A 16,176-nucleotide genomic window follows, 5' to 3' on the forward strand; every position below is an offset into this window, starting at 1 on the left:
ATACTCAAAATGACCCTCGGGCGTATTAAATGCCGTTTTCCATTCATCTCCCTGCCTGATTCTCACCAGATTATACGCACCACGAAGATCAATCTTAGTAAACCAACTAGCCCCCTTAATCCGAGCAAACAAGTCAGAAATCAATGGCAAGGGATACTGAAATTTAACAGTGATCTTATTAAGAATGCGGTAATCAATACACGGTCTTAGCGAACCATCCTTCTTGGCTACAAAAAAGAACCCTGCTCCCAATGGTGACGACGATGGGCGAATATGTCCCTTCTCCAGGGACTCCTTCACATAACTGCGCATAGCGGTGTGTTCAGGTACGGACAAATTAAATAAACGACCCTTAGGGAATTTACTACCAGGAATCAAATTGATAGCACAATCACAATTCCTATGCGGAGGTAGGGCATCAGACTTGGACTCTTCAAATACATCCTGAAAGTCAGACAAGAACTCTGGGATGTCAGAAGGAATGGATGACGAAATAGACAAAAATGGAACATCACCATGTACTCCCTGACAACCCCAGCTGGTTACCGACATAGAGTTCCAATCCAATACTGGATTATGGGTTTGTAGCCATGGCAACCCCAACACGACCACATCATGCAAATTATGCAGTACCAGAAAGCGAATAACTTCCTGATGTGCAGGAGCCATGCACATGGTCAGCTGGGCCCAGTACTGAGGCTTATTCTTGGCCAAAGGTGTAGCATCAATTCCTCTCAACGGACTAGGACACCGCAAAGGCTCCAAGAAAAATCCACAATGTTTAGCATAATCCAAATCCATCAGATTCAGGGCAGCGCCTGAATCCACAAACGCCATGACAGAATACGATGACAAAGAGCACATTAAGGTAATGGACAAAAGGAATTTGGACTGTACAGTACCAATGACGGCAGAGCTATCGAACCGCCTAGTGCGTTTAGGACAATTAGAAATAGCATGAGTAGAATCACCACAATAGAAACACAGTCTGTTCAGACGTCTGTGTTCGTGCCGTTCTACTTTAGTCATAGTCCTGTCGCACTGCATAGGCTCAGGCTTACTCTCAGACAATACCGCCAGATGGTGCACAGATTTACGCTCGCGCAAGCGACGACCGATCTGAATGGCCAAGGACATAGACTCATTCAAACCAGCAGGCATAGGAAATCCCACCATTACATCCTTAAGAGCTTCAGAGAGACCCTTTCTGAACAAAGCCGCTAGTGCAGATTCATTCCACAGAGTGAGTACTGACCACTTCCTAAATTTCTGACAATATACCTCTATTTCATCCTGACCCTGGCATAAAGCCAGCAGATTTTTCTCAGCCTGATCCACTGAATTAGGCTCATCGTAAAGCAATCCCAGCGCCAGGAAAAATGCATCAACATTACTCAATGCAGAATCTCCTGGTGCAAGGGAAAACGCCCAGTCCTGTGGGTCGCCGCGCAAAAAAGAAATAATAATCAAAACCTGTTGAATAGGATTACCAGAAGAATGAGGTTTCAAGGCCAAAAATAGCTTACAATTATTTCTGAAGCTCAGGAACTTAGTTCTGTCACCAAAAAACAAATCAGGAATCGGAATTCTTGGTTCTAGCATCGATTTCTGATCAATAGTATCTTGAATCTTTTGTACATTTACAACGAGATTATCCATTGAGGAGCACAGAGCCTGAATATCCATGTCCACAGCTGTGTCCTGAAGCACTCTAATGTCTAGGGGAAAAAAAAGACTGAAGACAGAGCTAAGAAAAAAAAATGATGTCAGGATTTCTTTTTTCCCTCTATTGGGAATCATTGGTGTGGCTCCTTGTACTGTTATGGCTGGCAATCAGGCAACACAGCGTGCAGTAATCAGCGCACATACAGAGATCTGGCAATAACCAAAAACAATAGGACGAGCTCTGAGACGTGGAATCTCTGTAGACTGCAGTACCTGATCTATCCTCACACAACTATAAGCAGCAGTGGATTGCGCCTATCACTACCTATGCAACTCGGCACTGCCTGAGGAGCTGACTAGCCTGAAGATAGAAATACAAGCCTGACTTACCTCAGAGAAATACCCCAAAGGAATAGGCAGCCCCCCACATATAATGACTGTTAGCAAGATGAAAAGACAAACGTAGGAATGAAATAGATTCAGCAAAGTGAGGCCCGATATTCTAGACAGAGCGAGGATAGCAAAGAGAACTATGCAGTCTACAAAAAACCCTAAAACGAAAACCACGCAAAGGGGCAAAAAGACCCACCGTGCCGAACTAACAGCACGGCGGTGCACCCCTTTGCTTCTCAGAGCTTCCAGCAAAAGTTAATAGCAAGCTGGACAGAAAAAACAGAAAACAAACTAGAAGCACTTATCTAGCAGAGCAGCAGGCCCAAGGAAAGATGCAGTAGCTCAGATCCAACACTGGAACATTGACAAGGAGCAAGGAAGACAGACTCAGGTGGAGCTAAATAGCAAGGCAGCCAACGAGCTCACCAAAACACCTGAGGGAGGAAGCCCAGAGACTGCAATACCACTTGTGACCACAGAAGTGAACTCAGCCACAGAATTCACAACACTTGGGGTCATCCTTGATTCCGAGCTTTCCTTCACCCCCCACATCCGATCATTGGCTCGCTCTTCTTATCTGCATCTCAAAAACATTTCTAGAATTCGCCCTTTTCTTACTTGCGACACTGTAAAAACTCTTACCATTTCACTCATTCATTCTCGTCTGGACTATTGTAACTCTCTCTTAATGGGCCTCCCTCTGACCAAACTCTCCCCGCTCCAATCTGTCCTGAATGCTGCTGCCAGGATTATATTCCTCACCAACCGTTAGACCGATGCCTCTACCTTGTGCCAGTCATTACACTGGTTACCCATCCACTCAAGAATCCAGTCCAAAACTACTACCCTCACCCACAAAGCACTCCATGGCTCAGCACTACCCTACATCTCCTCACTGGTCTACCACCCTACCCATGCCATCCGTTCTGCTAATGACCTGAGGTTAACATCCTCAATAATCAGAACCTCCCACTTCCGTCTCCAAGACTTTTCACGTGCTCCGCAAATTCTTTGGAATGCACTACCTAGGTTAATACGATTAATCCCCACAGTTTTAAGCGTGCTCTAAAAACGCATTTGTTCAGATTGGCCTACTGCCTCAACGCATTAACCTAACTATCCCTGTGTGGCCCATTCCATAATCAGGTTCCTCGCATCATGTTCTCATACACTTTATGCAGTTAATAGCCCTCTGTGTCTGTACTGCTACATACTTAGGCAGTTAACTGGTTCATGCAGCTTTACATGAACACCCGAGCCTTACACTATGGCTGGTCCGAACAACGAAAGCAATTGTTACCATCCACCTCTCGTGTCTCCCCTTTTTCCTATAGTTTGTAAGCTTGCGAGCAGCAGGGCCCTCATTCCTCCTGGTATCTATTTTGAACTGTGTTTTTTGTTATGCTGTAATGTCTATTGTCTGTACAAATCCCCTCTATAATTTGTAAAGCGCTGCGGAATATGTTGGCGCTATATAAATAAAATTATTATTATTATTAATGTGATCTCCTTATGCTAAACTGACAGACCATTAATGTCTCGTAGCAGGGTGAAACTCTTGGATCAAAATTGTAACTCAGAGAGGAGTGTACGCTCCCACAAGCAACCAGGAAGTAAGGAGACTTCAGAGCTGTGAGCTGCTCAAGATACAACTTCAAAATACCACTTTAATATGTATTGATCTTACCAAACGTTATTGTCAAATTAATCTGGATGTCTCATGTATCCCAAATATTTTTGTCAGAAGACTTTAAATGTGTATTTTCAGAATATTATAAATATATTTTTCCTTGTGTTTAACCCCTCACATCAACTAGTTTTTTTATTTAGATAATCAATCGTGTAAGTTTTCTTATGGGTCATGTTGTCGTTGGTACCATTGGGATAATCTCATTGATTTACACTGCAGAAGTTTAATCAAATATGCCAAATAGATTGCTTGATGCCCCCTTGGCTTGGCCAAGAGGTGTGAAGCACCGTCCTGCCCACAAATTATACAAGCCTCCATCTTCCTCACGGATGATTGACGGTCCTCAACTGCCGTAGGTTTCTCTGCAGATAGTGGTCACGTAATTCAAGCTACCGCCATCAACCACCATTTAAGGGAGGCAGAAACATGCAAAAACAGTGGACTGAGAAATTTGGCCACACCCAGTATGCTAAAAAAACGAATTAGCATATTAAATTAACTTCTGCAGAACTGAGGCTATATTTACAACATTAATTTTGCCATTTTTTAGAGGGGCAATGGACCTCACAAGGCAGTGTCAAATATGGTTGATAGACTACCCTATAAGGAAGACACTTCTGGGATTATTACAGAAAATTATTTTAATACTTTGTTTAATAGTTTTTTTTTATTTCAATTACTGTATTTTTCGCACCATAAGACGCACTTTTTTCCTTAAAAATGTGGGAGAACAATGGGGGGTGCATCTTATAGTGTGAATGCAGGCTTACTGGGGGGTCGCAGCAGTGCACAAATTGAGATGTCGAGTCGGCAGCACTCGGCTTCAGGAAAAAGGCCGCCAAGATCTCAATCTGCACACGCGCAGCCTCCGACGGCCATTTTCCTGAAGCCAAGTGCGGCCCACGGCTTCAGGAAGATGGCCTCAGGGAAACCAGTGATGCGTTCGCCGTGGATACCAGGCTGCGGCATGGACAGCGGTGTGGACAGTGGCGTGGACACCGGGCTGCGGCGGGAACACATTTTTGCTGCCAGCATCCTGAGGAAAAGACCCTGCTCCAGTGCTCTGCCTCACGGCCGACACCGGACCCGCAGAATCGCACCCCATGACTGCAACATTGCCCCACTTTTGCCGCCGCTGGCTTCCTGAGGAAGGGACCATGCCTCCTGTGACCCCGCTGTACCACCACCGGCCCTCAGGTAAGATACCTTAAATTCGGACAATAAGATGGACCCCATCTCATAAAAATCTTTTTTCTGCTATTTTGCACCTCAAACATTGGTGTGCGTCTTATGGTCCGGTGCATCTTATAGTCCAAAAAATACAGTATCTGATTTCCATATATTGTAACTAAAATAAAATGGCATACGATCACTCCATTTGACTGGAGATGCATGGGACTGGATAGGCTAATATGGTGTTTTCTTATTTAACCTATTCCATGCTCTTGGCTAAATTTTTACACATCTTTAAAAATCTCAATATTGCATTGATATATTAAGAGTCATAACAATATTTTCCTAGTTGTTATTTTTATGAGGTCAAGTCTTTCGGGATTGTCTAAAAATTGCCTTACTTTCTTGCCACATCCAAACATTTTCCAGCTTCTTAATGAAAACTCATCCAGACAGACATAATATAGTTGAATATAGGTCATTAGACCCAGGTCAACAACATCACCTTCACACATCATGGTGATTCCTGTACTGGAAAAACCAGTACTGGTGAAATCCATGGTCTATATCGGTGTGCCATCCATGTGTACGAATGTTACATCCTTGTGACATCCGCGTGTTCTTGTGCTGTTCATGTGCTGTCAATGTGACACGTAGAAATTAAATAGTTTTAAAAATTAAAGATGTTCAAAGATAGAGATCGATACCGATGAGGAACATGATCGATAATAGATATAGATAGATAGATAGATAGATAGATAGATAGAAATAAGTCAGCGTCCTTTCCAATCAGTGCTTTGCATGCTTATTTTTCTGTATTTGTATTTACAAATTAATTAATTAATTAATAAATAAATGGCATGGGGTCCACCATAATTTTCTTAACCAGCTGAGGGAAAGCTGAAATAAATCAATTAAAAAAATGGCATGGAGCCTACCACAATTTTTATAACTAGCTGAGGGAAAGCCAACAGCTAGGGCACCGATGTTAATATTCTGGGAAAGGACCAATAGCCATAAATCTGCTGATGTACAGTGTACTGAAAAAAAATGTAAAAAGGGTCTTATGACACCTGCGGGGATCAAACTCGGAGTAGAGCTCAGTCAACCGTTAAGAACAAACGCTTTGCTTTGTTCAAATAAATCTTTCGACATGATGTGCGATAGACTCTTTGGACCAGTTTGATCCACTAACATGGAATCTCTGCCAAATAATTACAGTGATTTCAGGAGGATGTAGAAAATGTAAAAAAAAATGATAAAAATATCTCAAAATCAATTTTTGACTGTTAAAGCCAAAAATTGTTTCCTTCTCTTTGTTCTTAGCAAAAATATACAGTGTATGGCATAAAGTAGAATGAGAAGATTTGACTGAATCTTGATCCTTTACTCCTAATTGCTCTGTAACGAATTACGTGTTGTACTAATTACCCTCCAAATCAGAGTGGGACCTGAATGAGAAGACCAGTGATGGTTCTAATGAGGGTCTTTAAACAATGTGGCGTGGCTAAAGGTTGTATATTCGACGGGAGATATGTGTCACATAGGTGGCTTGTCGCTGTAACATAACCCTCCCTATCAATGTGTGTTTCAGGACCTGTGGTGATGTCATAACCACATGTCTAATCATGTGATGGGTTCCTGGGTGTGGTTAGTCCTATAAAAGAAAGGCTAATGTTTAACACAGCAGATATATGTGTGGAGATGGAAGCCTCCAGAGTGTGTTAAGGCTCCAGGACTGAGCCTGAAGGACTGCACACTTGTTTTTTCTTTTCCTGAGCTAAAGGCTATTTGCTTTCTGTTATTTTGCAATAAACCCTGTGAACTTTTAAAGGAACGTGTCTCCTGAGTGTCAGCCGTCGCACCTAAGTGAATGAAACCCATACAACAAACACCTAGGTTCTATGCACATTCCTTTCAAGATTCCAGTTACAGGTATAAACTCGTAAGATTTCCCAATGCTTGCATGATTTCCCATGACCGGTTCTGACTATACATTACCTATTGACCACAATATAGAGAAAAGTACACAGTACTGCCCAGTGTCAACATCAATACACAGGGGCAACCAGACAAGGACATTGTGAATTTCTTGGCCAGTACTAAAGTGCCACTTGTTATTAATGCCACGACATTGTGGGGGCCTAGTAATCACAAGAGTTGCCATTCGAGTGCCAGCCAAGGAAGTTCACACTGCCCTACATGCCATGGAAAACCAACGTGGACTCCAAAAAAGGGTTGTGTAAAAGTATTTGCTGAACACTAAAACCAGCATTTGCCAACCTAACAAGGACAAAATGCACCCTATTTTGACCTTCATTAGTTGTATGGAGTCCCTTGAATACATCTGACGTATACACCGAGAGCTTCTCCATATAACTGAGAGCTTGCCAAGGGGGCACCATTTGGTGTTTTCAATTCTCTCCCGTTAGTCTGTATCAGGAGGTTTCTCCTCCCCTCTTCTCATTTTAGCTCTTTCATAGGGATGGTATGGCACTCTCATAGTTGTGGTCTACCTATGATGTCAATTACAGGCCTCTCTCATGTTTTAAGTGGGAGAACTTGCACAATTGGTGGCTGACTAAATACTTTTTTCCCCACTGTATGGCTGCCACATCAACACCACATGAGAGCTGCAACCAATCACTTGTCTCAGCGGTCTCACTTTGTCTACTTTAATATCAACACTGCGCCAAGTGATTATCTGCAGCGGGTACACAATATCGATGTCATGTGACCGATGCAACCTTATCAACAACGAATGATTACTGCAATCTTTGTTAATTTTAAGTTCAGAAAGTCATCAAAGAAAATAAGAAAAAAAATAAAAATGAAGCCAAAAAAAATGTTTTAAACCTTTAATGACCAATGGAATTTTGTGCATTTATGTATTGGTTTTATTTTTGCTTATTATTAGGTGTGCATAGTAAAAGCCATTTTCTTTTATAACTTTTTAATAATTACTCAAATATAAACTAAAACTTATTCTTACAATTATCCAGAGACCCCAAAGAAAAGTAGATGAAAATCACATTCTTAGTTTTGCTCTGTGACATTTAACATCCCTGATGTGTAGCAGCATTTCCCATGGGCCGCTGAGCTCCGGCAGACGGGGTTCAATCACTGCTCGCACCTATGTTATATAAACTCTTCCTTCTGGTAATTTGATGTCTTTATTTTGTGCAAGTCGAAGTTGATTCCAGGTAAGAAAAGACGAGGGAAATTGCAAGAGGGGAACTCAATGTACCAATCCGACGCGAAACCGGAGAGTGGAGGAGATATTAGGAAGATCAAAAAAATCTGTGTGCATCTATATAACTTGTATGTATAGATTAAAATATGGGCATGCATGTGTGCTTTTTTACACCATCAGCCATAACATACCCTATCCATCCCCTCAAAAAATGAACAAAGAAGCATCAAAATGGGAGCATAGAGCAGTAGAAGAAGCAAGCCTGGTCTGATACATGTTGTGTTCTTCTACGGGTGTGCTTGTTTGTTACTTAGTTTAGGTAGAGATGACGCCACGCAAGACTATGGGTAGAAAACAAGTAAAGGTAGAGTGATGTTCTGGACAATGTTTTCTCGGGAAACCTTGCGTCTAGAGATGAGCGAACCCGAACTTTAAAATTCTAGGCAAGAGAGAGAGAAGAGATTTCCCAGCTCCAAAGTTTGGGTTCACGCAGGTTTCAGTGAGGTACAAGTTCAGGTTCAAGTTCAGGTTCCCAAACCAAACTTTGGAGTAAAGTTCGGTCGGACACCTGAAACCGAACTTCCATGGGTCTGCTCATCCCTACTTGTGTCCTGTTGTCATGTAGATGTAACGTGTAACAAGTATCTAAATATTGTAAAGACCAAGTGCCGATCACCTCTTCACGGCAACCGAGTTGCCGAATAATAGTGATCGTTTTTAGTAGGCAATGCGGCCTGCCTTCAAGGCCAATTTTAACCCAAGACTGAATTTTAAAGGGTGCCCACCTTCCACTATCAGTGAGGCCTGATCTCGATAAGCGTTTCCTTTGGCTTATCGAGACCAGACACATAGGTGAGAAATAGGAATAGGCGAGACAAGGGATGACTATGTTAAAAACCAATGGTAGTAATGTAGAAGTTCTGGGAGCTAGTCTACGGATATGATCAGCTCAAGCTGGGGTCAACTAAAAGCAATATTCTTCTAACCTGAACATCTAAGATGTTCTGCAAAGACACAGAAAATCTAGTTCAAGAACGATTTGGGGAACATATCAAAAAGATCATGGTGATAAATTATCTCCAAATGCACCAAATCTCCAGATGGTCATCTTTGGGTTGTGGTGGAAAAACAAGTCGGATCCATGGAAGGTGCACCAAGCAATTCATAACATGCTGTTGTCATCTTCAGAGATCTCGTGGAGTCCCGAGCACAGTTTTGGCAGCACATGTGGGGTGTACAACATTTCACTTTGTTAGAATACTAATGTTCTTCTTAAATGTTTTGTCTGTGTTCCTTCGCTAGGTAATATGGTATATTAGATTTATGGGGAAATGGAGAAATCAAAATGTTATGGCTCTTGGAAGAAAGGGGGGAAAAAACAAAAGCACAAAAATGAATAACTACCCGATTCTTAAGTGGTTATGTATCATTTATTACTAATGATTTGGGTTTTTTTTTATATAAGATGTAATACCAACTGGGCAAAGACAAAGTATGGGATGTTTGATGATTTATTATTTTTGGTAACTTTTGCTTTTATTCCTAGATTTACATTCTGAAATATCTTTTATCTTACTGTTCGACCACAAAATGGATCTGAAGAACCAAATATTTGGTGACAATTTCTTCATTTTTCCTTTATTCCTCCACTCTGAGGAGAATTTCCTAATTACCACCGGTTTTGTCTTAATTTATGTCTTCGGCCTGGTGTGGAATGGAGCAATCGTCATGGTCTTTATTGTATACTCCCAGCTACACATCCCCATGTACCTATTCCTCTGCAATCTATCGTTGGTGGATATGTCCTACACAACAGTCACGGTCCCTAAGCTGCTAGACATCTTACTTTCCGGAGACAACGTGATGTCCTTCCTGCAGTGCTTGTCCCAGATGTTCTTCTTCGCCCTTATGATAAGCGCTGAGGTAGCTATGTTGACCATCATGGCCTACGATCGATACATTGCTATATGTATCCCACTACATTACCAATATATCATGAGTAGAAGGAAATGTATTTGGATCCTGGTATTGGCCTGGGGATCTGCTGCTCTAAATTCAATCTTCTTAACCTGTTTTGCCATAACCACAACCTGGTGTCACTCCAAGGACATCCAACATTTTTACTGTGACGTCAAAGCTTTGGCCAAGATCTCCTGCCCCGGCTTGGCATTCCATGTAGTCATCTTTCTGGATACACTTTTACTTGGATTCCTACCATTCACTATAAGCTTAATGTCCTACATCAAGATTCTCAAGGTCATTTTAAGTATTGTTTCCACTGAGGGCAGGAGAAAGGCCTTCTCCACCTGCTCATCTCACCTGACTGTTCTTCTCTTCTTTTACGGGACGGGAGTCTGTGTCTACATTAGACCACCAACCCAAAACAAGGAGGAACCAGAACAGGTCTTCTCTGTACTATACACCATAGTAACGCCCGCCTTAAACCCTCTGATCTACAGTTTACGTAATAAAGAAGTAAAAGAAGCTTTAATAAACCTTCTGAGAATGAAGTCAAAATAAAAAATAGAATCAATGACTATTATTGATGAGGGTACAAGCTGGAGGACACCTACTAATCCCAAGATGATGCTGTCAGAACTGATCGTAACCTCATCACAATGTCTCTTCTTAGTTACTCACCGCAATGGTAAATCTAGGAATAAAAACAAAAGGTACCAAAAACAACAAACCATCAAACATCCCTTACTGTGTCCAGTTGTCATTGCATCTTATACAAAAAGAAAAACGAAGTCACTCGTAATAAATGGCACTTAACCGCTTAAACATTGGGCATTTTTTTCATTTTTTTTTACGCTTTTATTTATTTCCTCCCCGTTTTCCAAGAGCCATAACTTTTTGATTCCTCCATCTTCCTAGCTATACAAGGACTTGTTATTTGCAGGACAAGTTGCAGTTTTGAATAACACCATTTATTTTATTACGTAATGTACTGAAAAAATGGGGGGGAAAAATCCAAATGGAATGAAATGTGGAAAAAATAATAATTCTTCCATTGTTTGTTCTGTTTTGTTTTTACAATGTACATTATATGGCGATGATGACCTGGAAACGTGATTCTCCAGGTCCGTATGATTACTGTGAGGTCAAACGTATTAGTTGTTTTTCATTATTTTAGTGTCTTAAAAAAAATTCTGAAATCTGTTAAAAAAAATTGCATTTTACTATATGGATTAACTATCTTTACATTTTTATAAGCCCGATTTTTACCGATGAGGTGATACCAAATAGGTTTTTTTAATTACATTTTTTTACAACATTTTATTTTTTTATTTTTTACATTATGCTGCTCCAAAATACACACCTTTGTTCTACGTATTAAAATACAACAGTATTTCAGTGTATGGTGTAAATGTTGTTCTCCTATGAAGCTCAGCCTCTTGCTGGTCTTCACAGAAGGACCAAGATGGCTACTAAGAGGGTCTTCTCTAGGCCTCCATCTGCCACCATAACCCATACATTTAAATGCTATAATCATTGATCGGCATGTAAATGGTTAAACAGCAGTGATGTGATCGGCATTATCTCCACCGCTCCTGATACAGATGACAACTATGTAGCCCCCTCCAAAGATGCAGATCCCATCATGGACCTCCTGTTACATCTATTTCAGGATTAACGCTAAGCAATAGATCTACTTATTGTCTTGTATTTTTGTGATTTATTGACTTAAATCTCTGGGATTAAGGGTCTACTGGGCCATTCATTCACATCCTTCCCGATTGAGTAATATTGACCTACAGAGTTAATTCCCAGATGCCTCCTAGTAGCCTCGAGTCTTTAACCTGCCCAAAATGGTCCTGTTTTCTTAGGGGAATCCTAAGACCCTTGGGTGCTAATATTAGTGAGGATCTCTTTAAAAAGAGTGACCTCAATGACTCTTGGAAAAGTTCATATATCTCTTAGGTGCCACTAAGTTTTCTGAAAAAATCATCAAAACATCCAGGGGGCATGGAAGAGAGATGTGGGGGCGTTACAATGCTGTAGGAAGGGGATGGAAGAGGCCTTCAACCAGAAGCTCTGGGTGGAGAAGGCTCTATCGAGCCACTGACTGGTGACTTTGGATCCTGAAGTGCCGCCTAGTCTTTCAGGATGGAAGTGTGTGCTGTCAGCTGGAGTAATCACCTCCCCATCTTGGCCAACTGGACAGCACCACACCCTACAAACGCTCCAGGCTTCCTGCTGGAAGCTGCCAGATATAGTTTTGTTTACCTGGTTCTCACGCCCTGATTTTCAGCTCCTGTTTTCTCGCGGATTTCCCTGTTTGTGACCTCCGCTCGTTTACTGACCGTTCATCCTGCCAGCCTGCTCTACCGAACAGCAGCCGACTCCATGTCCCCAGTCCAGGCTTCCTCATGTCAATCCAGATCCCTGTATAGAGGTTAAAGGGTGAAGACCATGGCAACCCCTGTGATCTGGTAAATTAAGTGGCTAGCTCCAAGCCTGTGGTTGGTGGCCATTTTTGAAACTGAGAGTCGATTACCAACAATGACCCCGAGATACCTAACATGCGAAGAACTGGTTGAGAACAAATACAATTGAATTAAAAAGGGGCGTTTCTGGCTGTTTTGGTCTCAGAAAAGGAGCAAGGCCTATAAAAGTCCTGTAGGCCTTGAAATAGAACATAGGACATGGAAAAAAAACCACAGCTAATGCCCATAAGAATAAATGATGAGGAAATGAAAGTGACGAGATTGATAGTAAGAGATAAATCTCTCATATTTATTTGATGAGAGTTTTATATAATCCCCCAATGTAGAGACACACCAGAAATCCCCCCATAGTGTGTGGACTGCAGCTATAAATAAGGGCTGTATTTCTTGTAGGTAGGATTCGCCCTGTATTATATCATACGGGAAGGTGCAGAGAGTTTCTCACACTTCCAAAATGTAATACTCTAGAGCGGAAAAAACGTCTTTGAGGATGTTGGCGGAAAACAGATAGGGGAACAATGTGAGAGGTAATTTTAGGTGGGCACTGAGCAGAGGTAATCTCATGAAGGCATCGTGTATGTGTAATCTGTAGAGATGGGCGAACCCGAACAGTAAAGTTCAGGGTCCTTATCGAACACCTAGTGTCCATGCCCGGACCCTGAATATGAACTTTTCCAACACCCTGAACATCAAGTGTTTCCCACGCTGTCATCTATGTGACAGCGTGAGAAATATCAGTGGCTCTGACCGGCGGTTAAGTTAGTTACCACGGGTCAGAATGCTGCGGTTCCCACGCTGACAATGTGAGCCAGCAGCTGTTACTGGCGGTAAAAAGGTTACCACTGATCACAGGCATCGGCTCATGAGAGAGTACTACTGTCATCAGCATACGCCAGCAAGAGCAGGCCCTGCTGACGGGAGTATTCATCATCTGGCGCCTGTGGTATAAATAAATAAAAATGACGTGGATGACAACCAGCACAGTCAAAACCAACAGCTGTGGGCTGCAACTATCAGCTGTCAGCTTTATCATGGCTGGTTATCAAAAAGAGAGCGGTCCTACGCCAATTTTTAAATAATTTTAGAAACCGGCGTTTGGTCCCCCCCTATTTTGGATAACCAGCCAAGCTAATGTTGACAGCTGGGGGCTGGTATTCTTAGACTGGTAAGAGGCCATGGAAACTGACCCGCACAGCCAAAAAATAGCAGCCCGCAGCTGCCCCAGAAAAGACGCATCTACTAGATGTGCCAATTCTGGCGCTTTGCCCAGCTCTTCCCGCTTGCCCTGGTGAGGTGGCTAGTGGGGTAATATTTGTGGGCTTGATGTGAGCTGTTTTATGTCAAAGAAAAGCCTTCTCCACCTGCTTGTCCCACCTCATAGTCCTCCTCATGTTCTACGGGGCTTGGGTTTGCGTCTACATCAGACCACTGACCCGGAATACAGAGGAACTGGACTGGAACTTCTCTATCTTGTACGTGGTGGTGACTCCAGCACTGAACCCTCTGATTTATAGTCTGGAGTATTAGAGAAGTCCTGTGAGCGCTGCTCCGGGTGCTGAGAATTATGACACAATGCGAAACTTGATTCTTCTTGGACAGCGCAGTTGGTCACTTCCACCAGTTCATACGCAGAGAGCAGCAGTCGATGTGAGTTGGTCATCGGCTTCTGCGCTCTGCATAGGCAGCAACCAAGATGTTAGAGGCTAAGCAAGACCGTGTTGAATCATGTGAGCTGCGCTGTGCTCTCCCACAACTCTCTGCCTTTCTTCTCACTTTTAATTTTTTTGGTAAGTGAGACAGAAAGTGCCAAAAAAGAAAAAACATTATAATAAATGTTCTTTGTTTACACATTTTATTTTCAATCCTCAGTAGAGTTAGGGGTAGAGTGATTAAATACTTCCACAAAAAATAGAAGAAGAGACCCTGGGAGTGCTAAGGGTCCACGGTTAGGGGGCATAAAAATACTCGCCTTGTCTTTGGCGCCGGCAGATCATGCTGCACCACTGTCCTGATCTGATCCTGCTCATTAATATTCTATATATAAAGTTTACCTGCACTGATACATTGTAACAAACTATCAGGATAAGAGAACAATTTGTTCATGATGATACAAAGGTTTATTGACAGTAAAGCGAAAATCCCATTTCCGCCACTCGGCATTTTTATTCTTAGGGCTACGTCGCCCCCTTGTGGTACAGTGGGGAATAATCTCTATAGAAGTTCCTACAGATACATATATACTGCTGTATTGTATGGAGCTGGTATAGTGCCGCCATATAGCTGCACGAGTTATTTCTCTGCTTGCTACTAACTAGGGCTTAAAACCTCATCTCGTACTTATCCTGAGGGTTTGTTACAATTCTATCCTGGACTCCAGACAGACACATCTTGCCTGCAGGAGAATGATGCTGCTAGTGTCCCCTACAGGGTGAGCTTGACTGGGTTCCACTGTAACAAACCCTCAGCTGTGAGATATACTGTGTCTCTACAGATTTCCAGCCTCTAAAAATTAATTAAAAATGTTCCAGTTCACTTACAGCAAGCGGAGATATTGACCACGATGAAGAAGGGGTTAAGCATATTGGAGATTTTTAGAACTTTTCCCCGCATAGGGAGTACAGTTTATGGCGTGGCAATATGGTGGCTAGATGTAATTGTAACTAGAAATAAGAAAATCGAATTTGAGTTGAATTTCACGAAATTCTCAGGCGCCTCCGAAATCAAACAATTTGTCATTCGATTTGTTAGAAAAGTTAAAAAACAACGCCTGCCCGCTTTTTACACAGAAGATTGCATCAGGCACGCAAAGCAGACATGACTTCACACGCAATCGCGCAGGTTTCCCATCACTTCTAACCACAAAGGAACTATCATAGCCTGTATAAAAGCCGAGGCAGGGAATGCAGCAGATATTTTTGGGTGATTTTAGGATAGCGAGAGGATATCAGAGCTCACAGCTAATTAATAGAAATAGGAAGAGAAAGATTTAAAACATTAGATAAATACTCAGAACAGTAATGTGTTATACAGCTGCAGCAGTGAAGAAGATAGGAGTAGTAGTCTGCAAATAATACACAGGTTCAATTGATAGAGCAGTGCCAGACTCATTATGAGTGATAGAATGTTGCTGGCATGAGTCCTGCTACATTTACTGTAAATTACAACTACAACATTTTTTTTTTTCATTCTTAATGCACTTGGAAGCAGCAGCAAGTCACAGAAAAAAAAAACTGAAGCGAATGACAGTCAGAAATGGTGTGTTTGTCACAAGTAACTGGAATAAGTTTTTGCATTAACAAAAGTTAGTTATAGCATTGTACAAAATGTATGGTAAAAGAAAAGTGGCAGCGTCAATGGATGGGGTAGTGTAAAAGAAAAAAAACATACCAAGGCTAAGAATGTGGGGGCCGCTAGCAGCAGAAACCCCACCAGCATCGCTGACATCAGCTACCAAACACAAGTAATTATTCACCACCTTTGTCACCAGCAAACGTGTTAATGGGGAGGAAGCGGAATGTAGAACATATCATCACTTGTATCAGTCACAGCGCTATTATGTCACCTCTGACGGTGACAATGTCAGTTAGGCCGTAGTCACACTACCGTATAAC

The 16,176-nt window shown here is 42.0% G+C and overlaps 2 protein-coding genes across 2 annotated transcripts in view; both read left to right on the forward strand.

The window, feature by feature from the left end:
- ANTKMT (adenine nucleotide translocase lysine methyltransferase) overlaps positions 1-16,176 on the forward strand; it is a 681,321-nt gene that overhangs the window by 282,727 nt on the left and 382,418 nt on the right. The window lies entirely within an intron of this gene.
- On the forward strand, positions 4,906-10,634 carry LOC138646197 (olfactory receptor 1G1-like). The gene is made up of 2 exons (XM_069735661.1): positions 4,906-4,945; positions 9,661-10,634. Exons 1-2 carry the CDS (start codon positions 4,906-4,908, stop codon positions 10,632-10,634), a joined length of 1,014 nt encoding a protein of 337 aa, XP_069591762.1.

Source organism: Ranitomeya imitator, chromosome 7 (genome assembly GCF_032444005.1).
Source record: "Ranitomeya imitator isolate aRanImi1 chromosome 7, aRanImi1.pri, whole genome shotgun sequence".
Taxonomy (NCBI): Eukaryota; Metazoa; Chordata; class Amphibia; order Anura; family Dendrobatidae; genus Ranitomeya; species Ranitomeya imitator.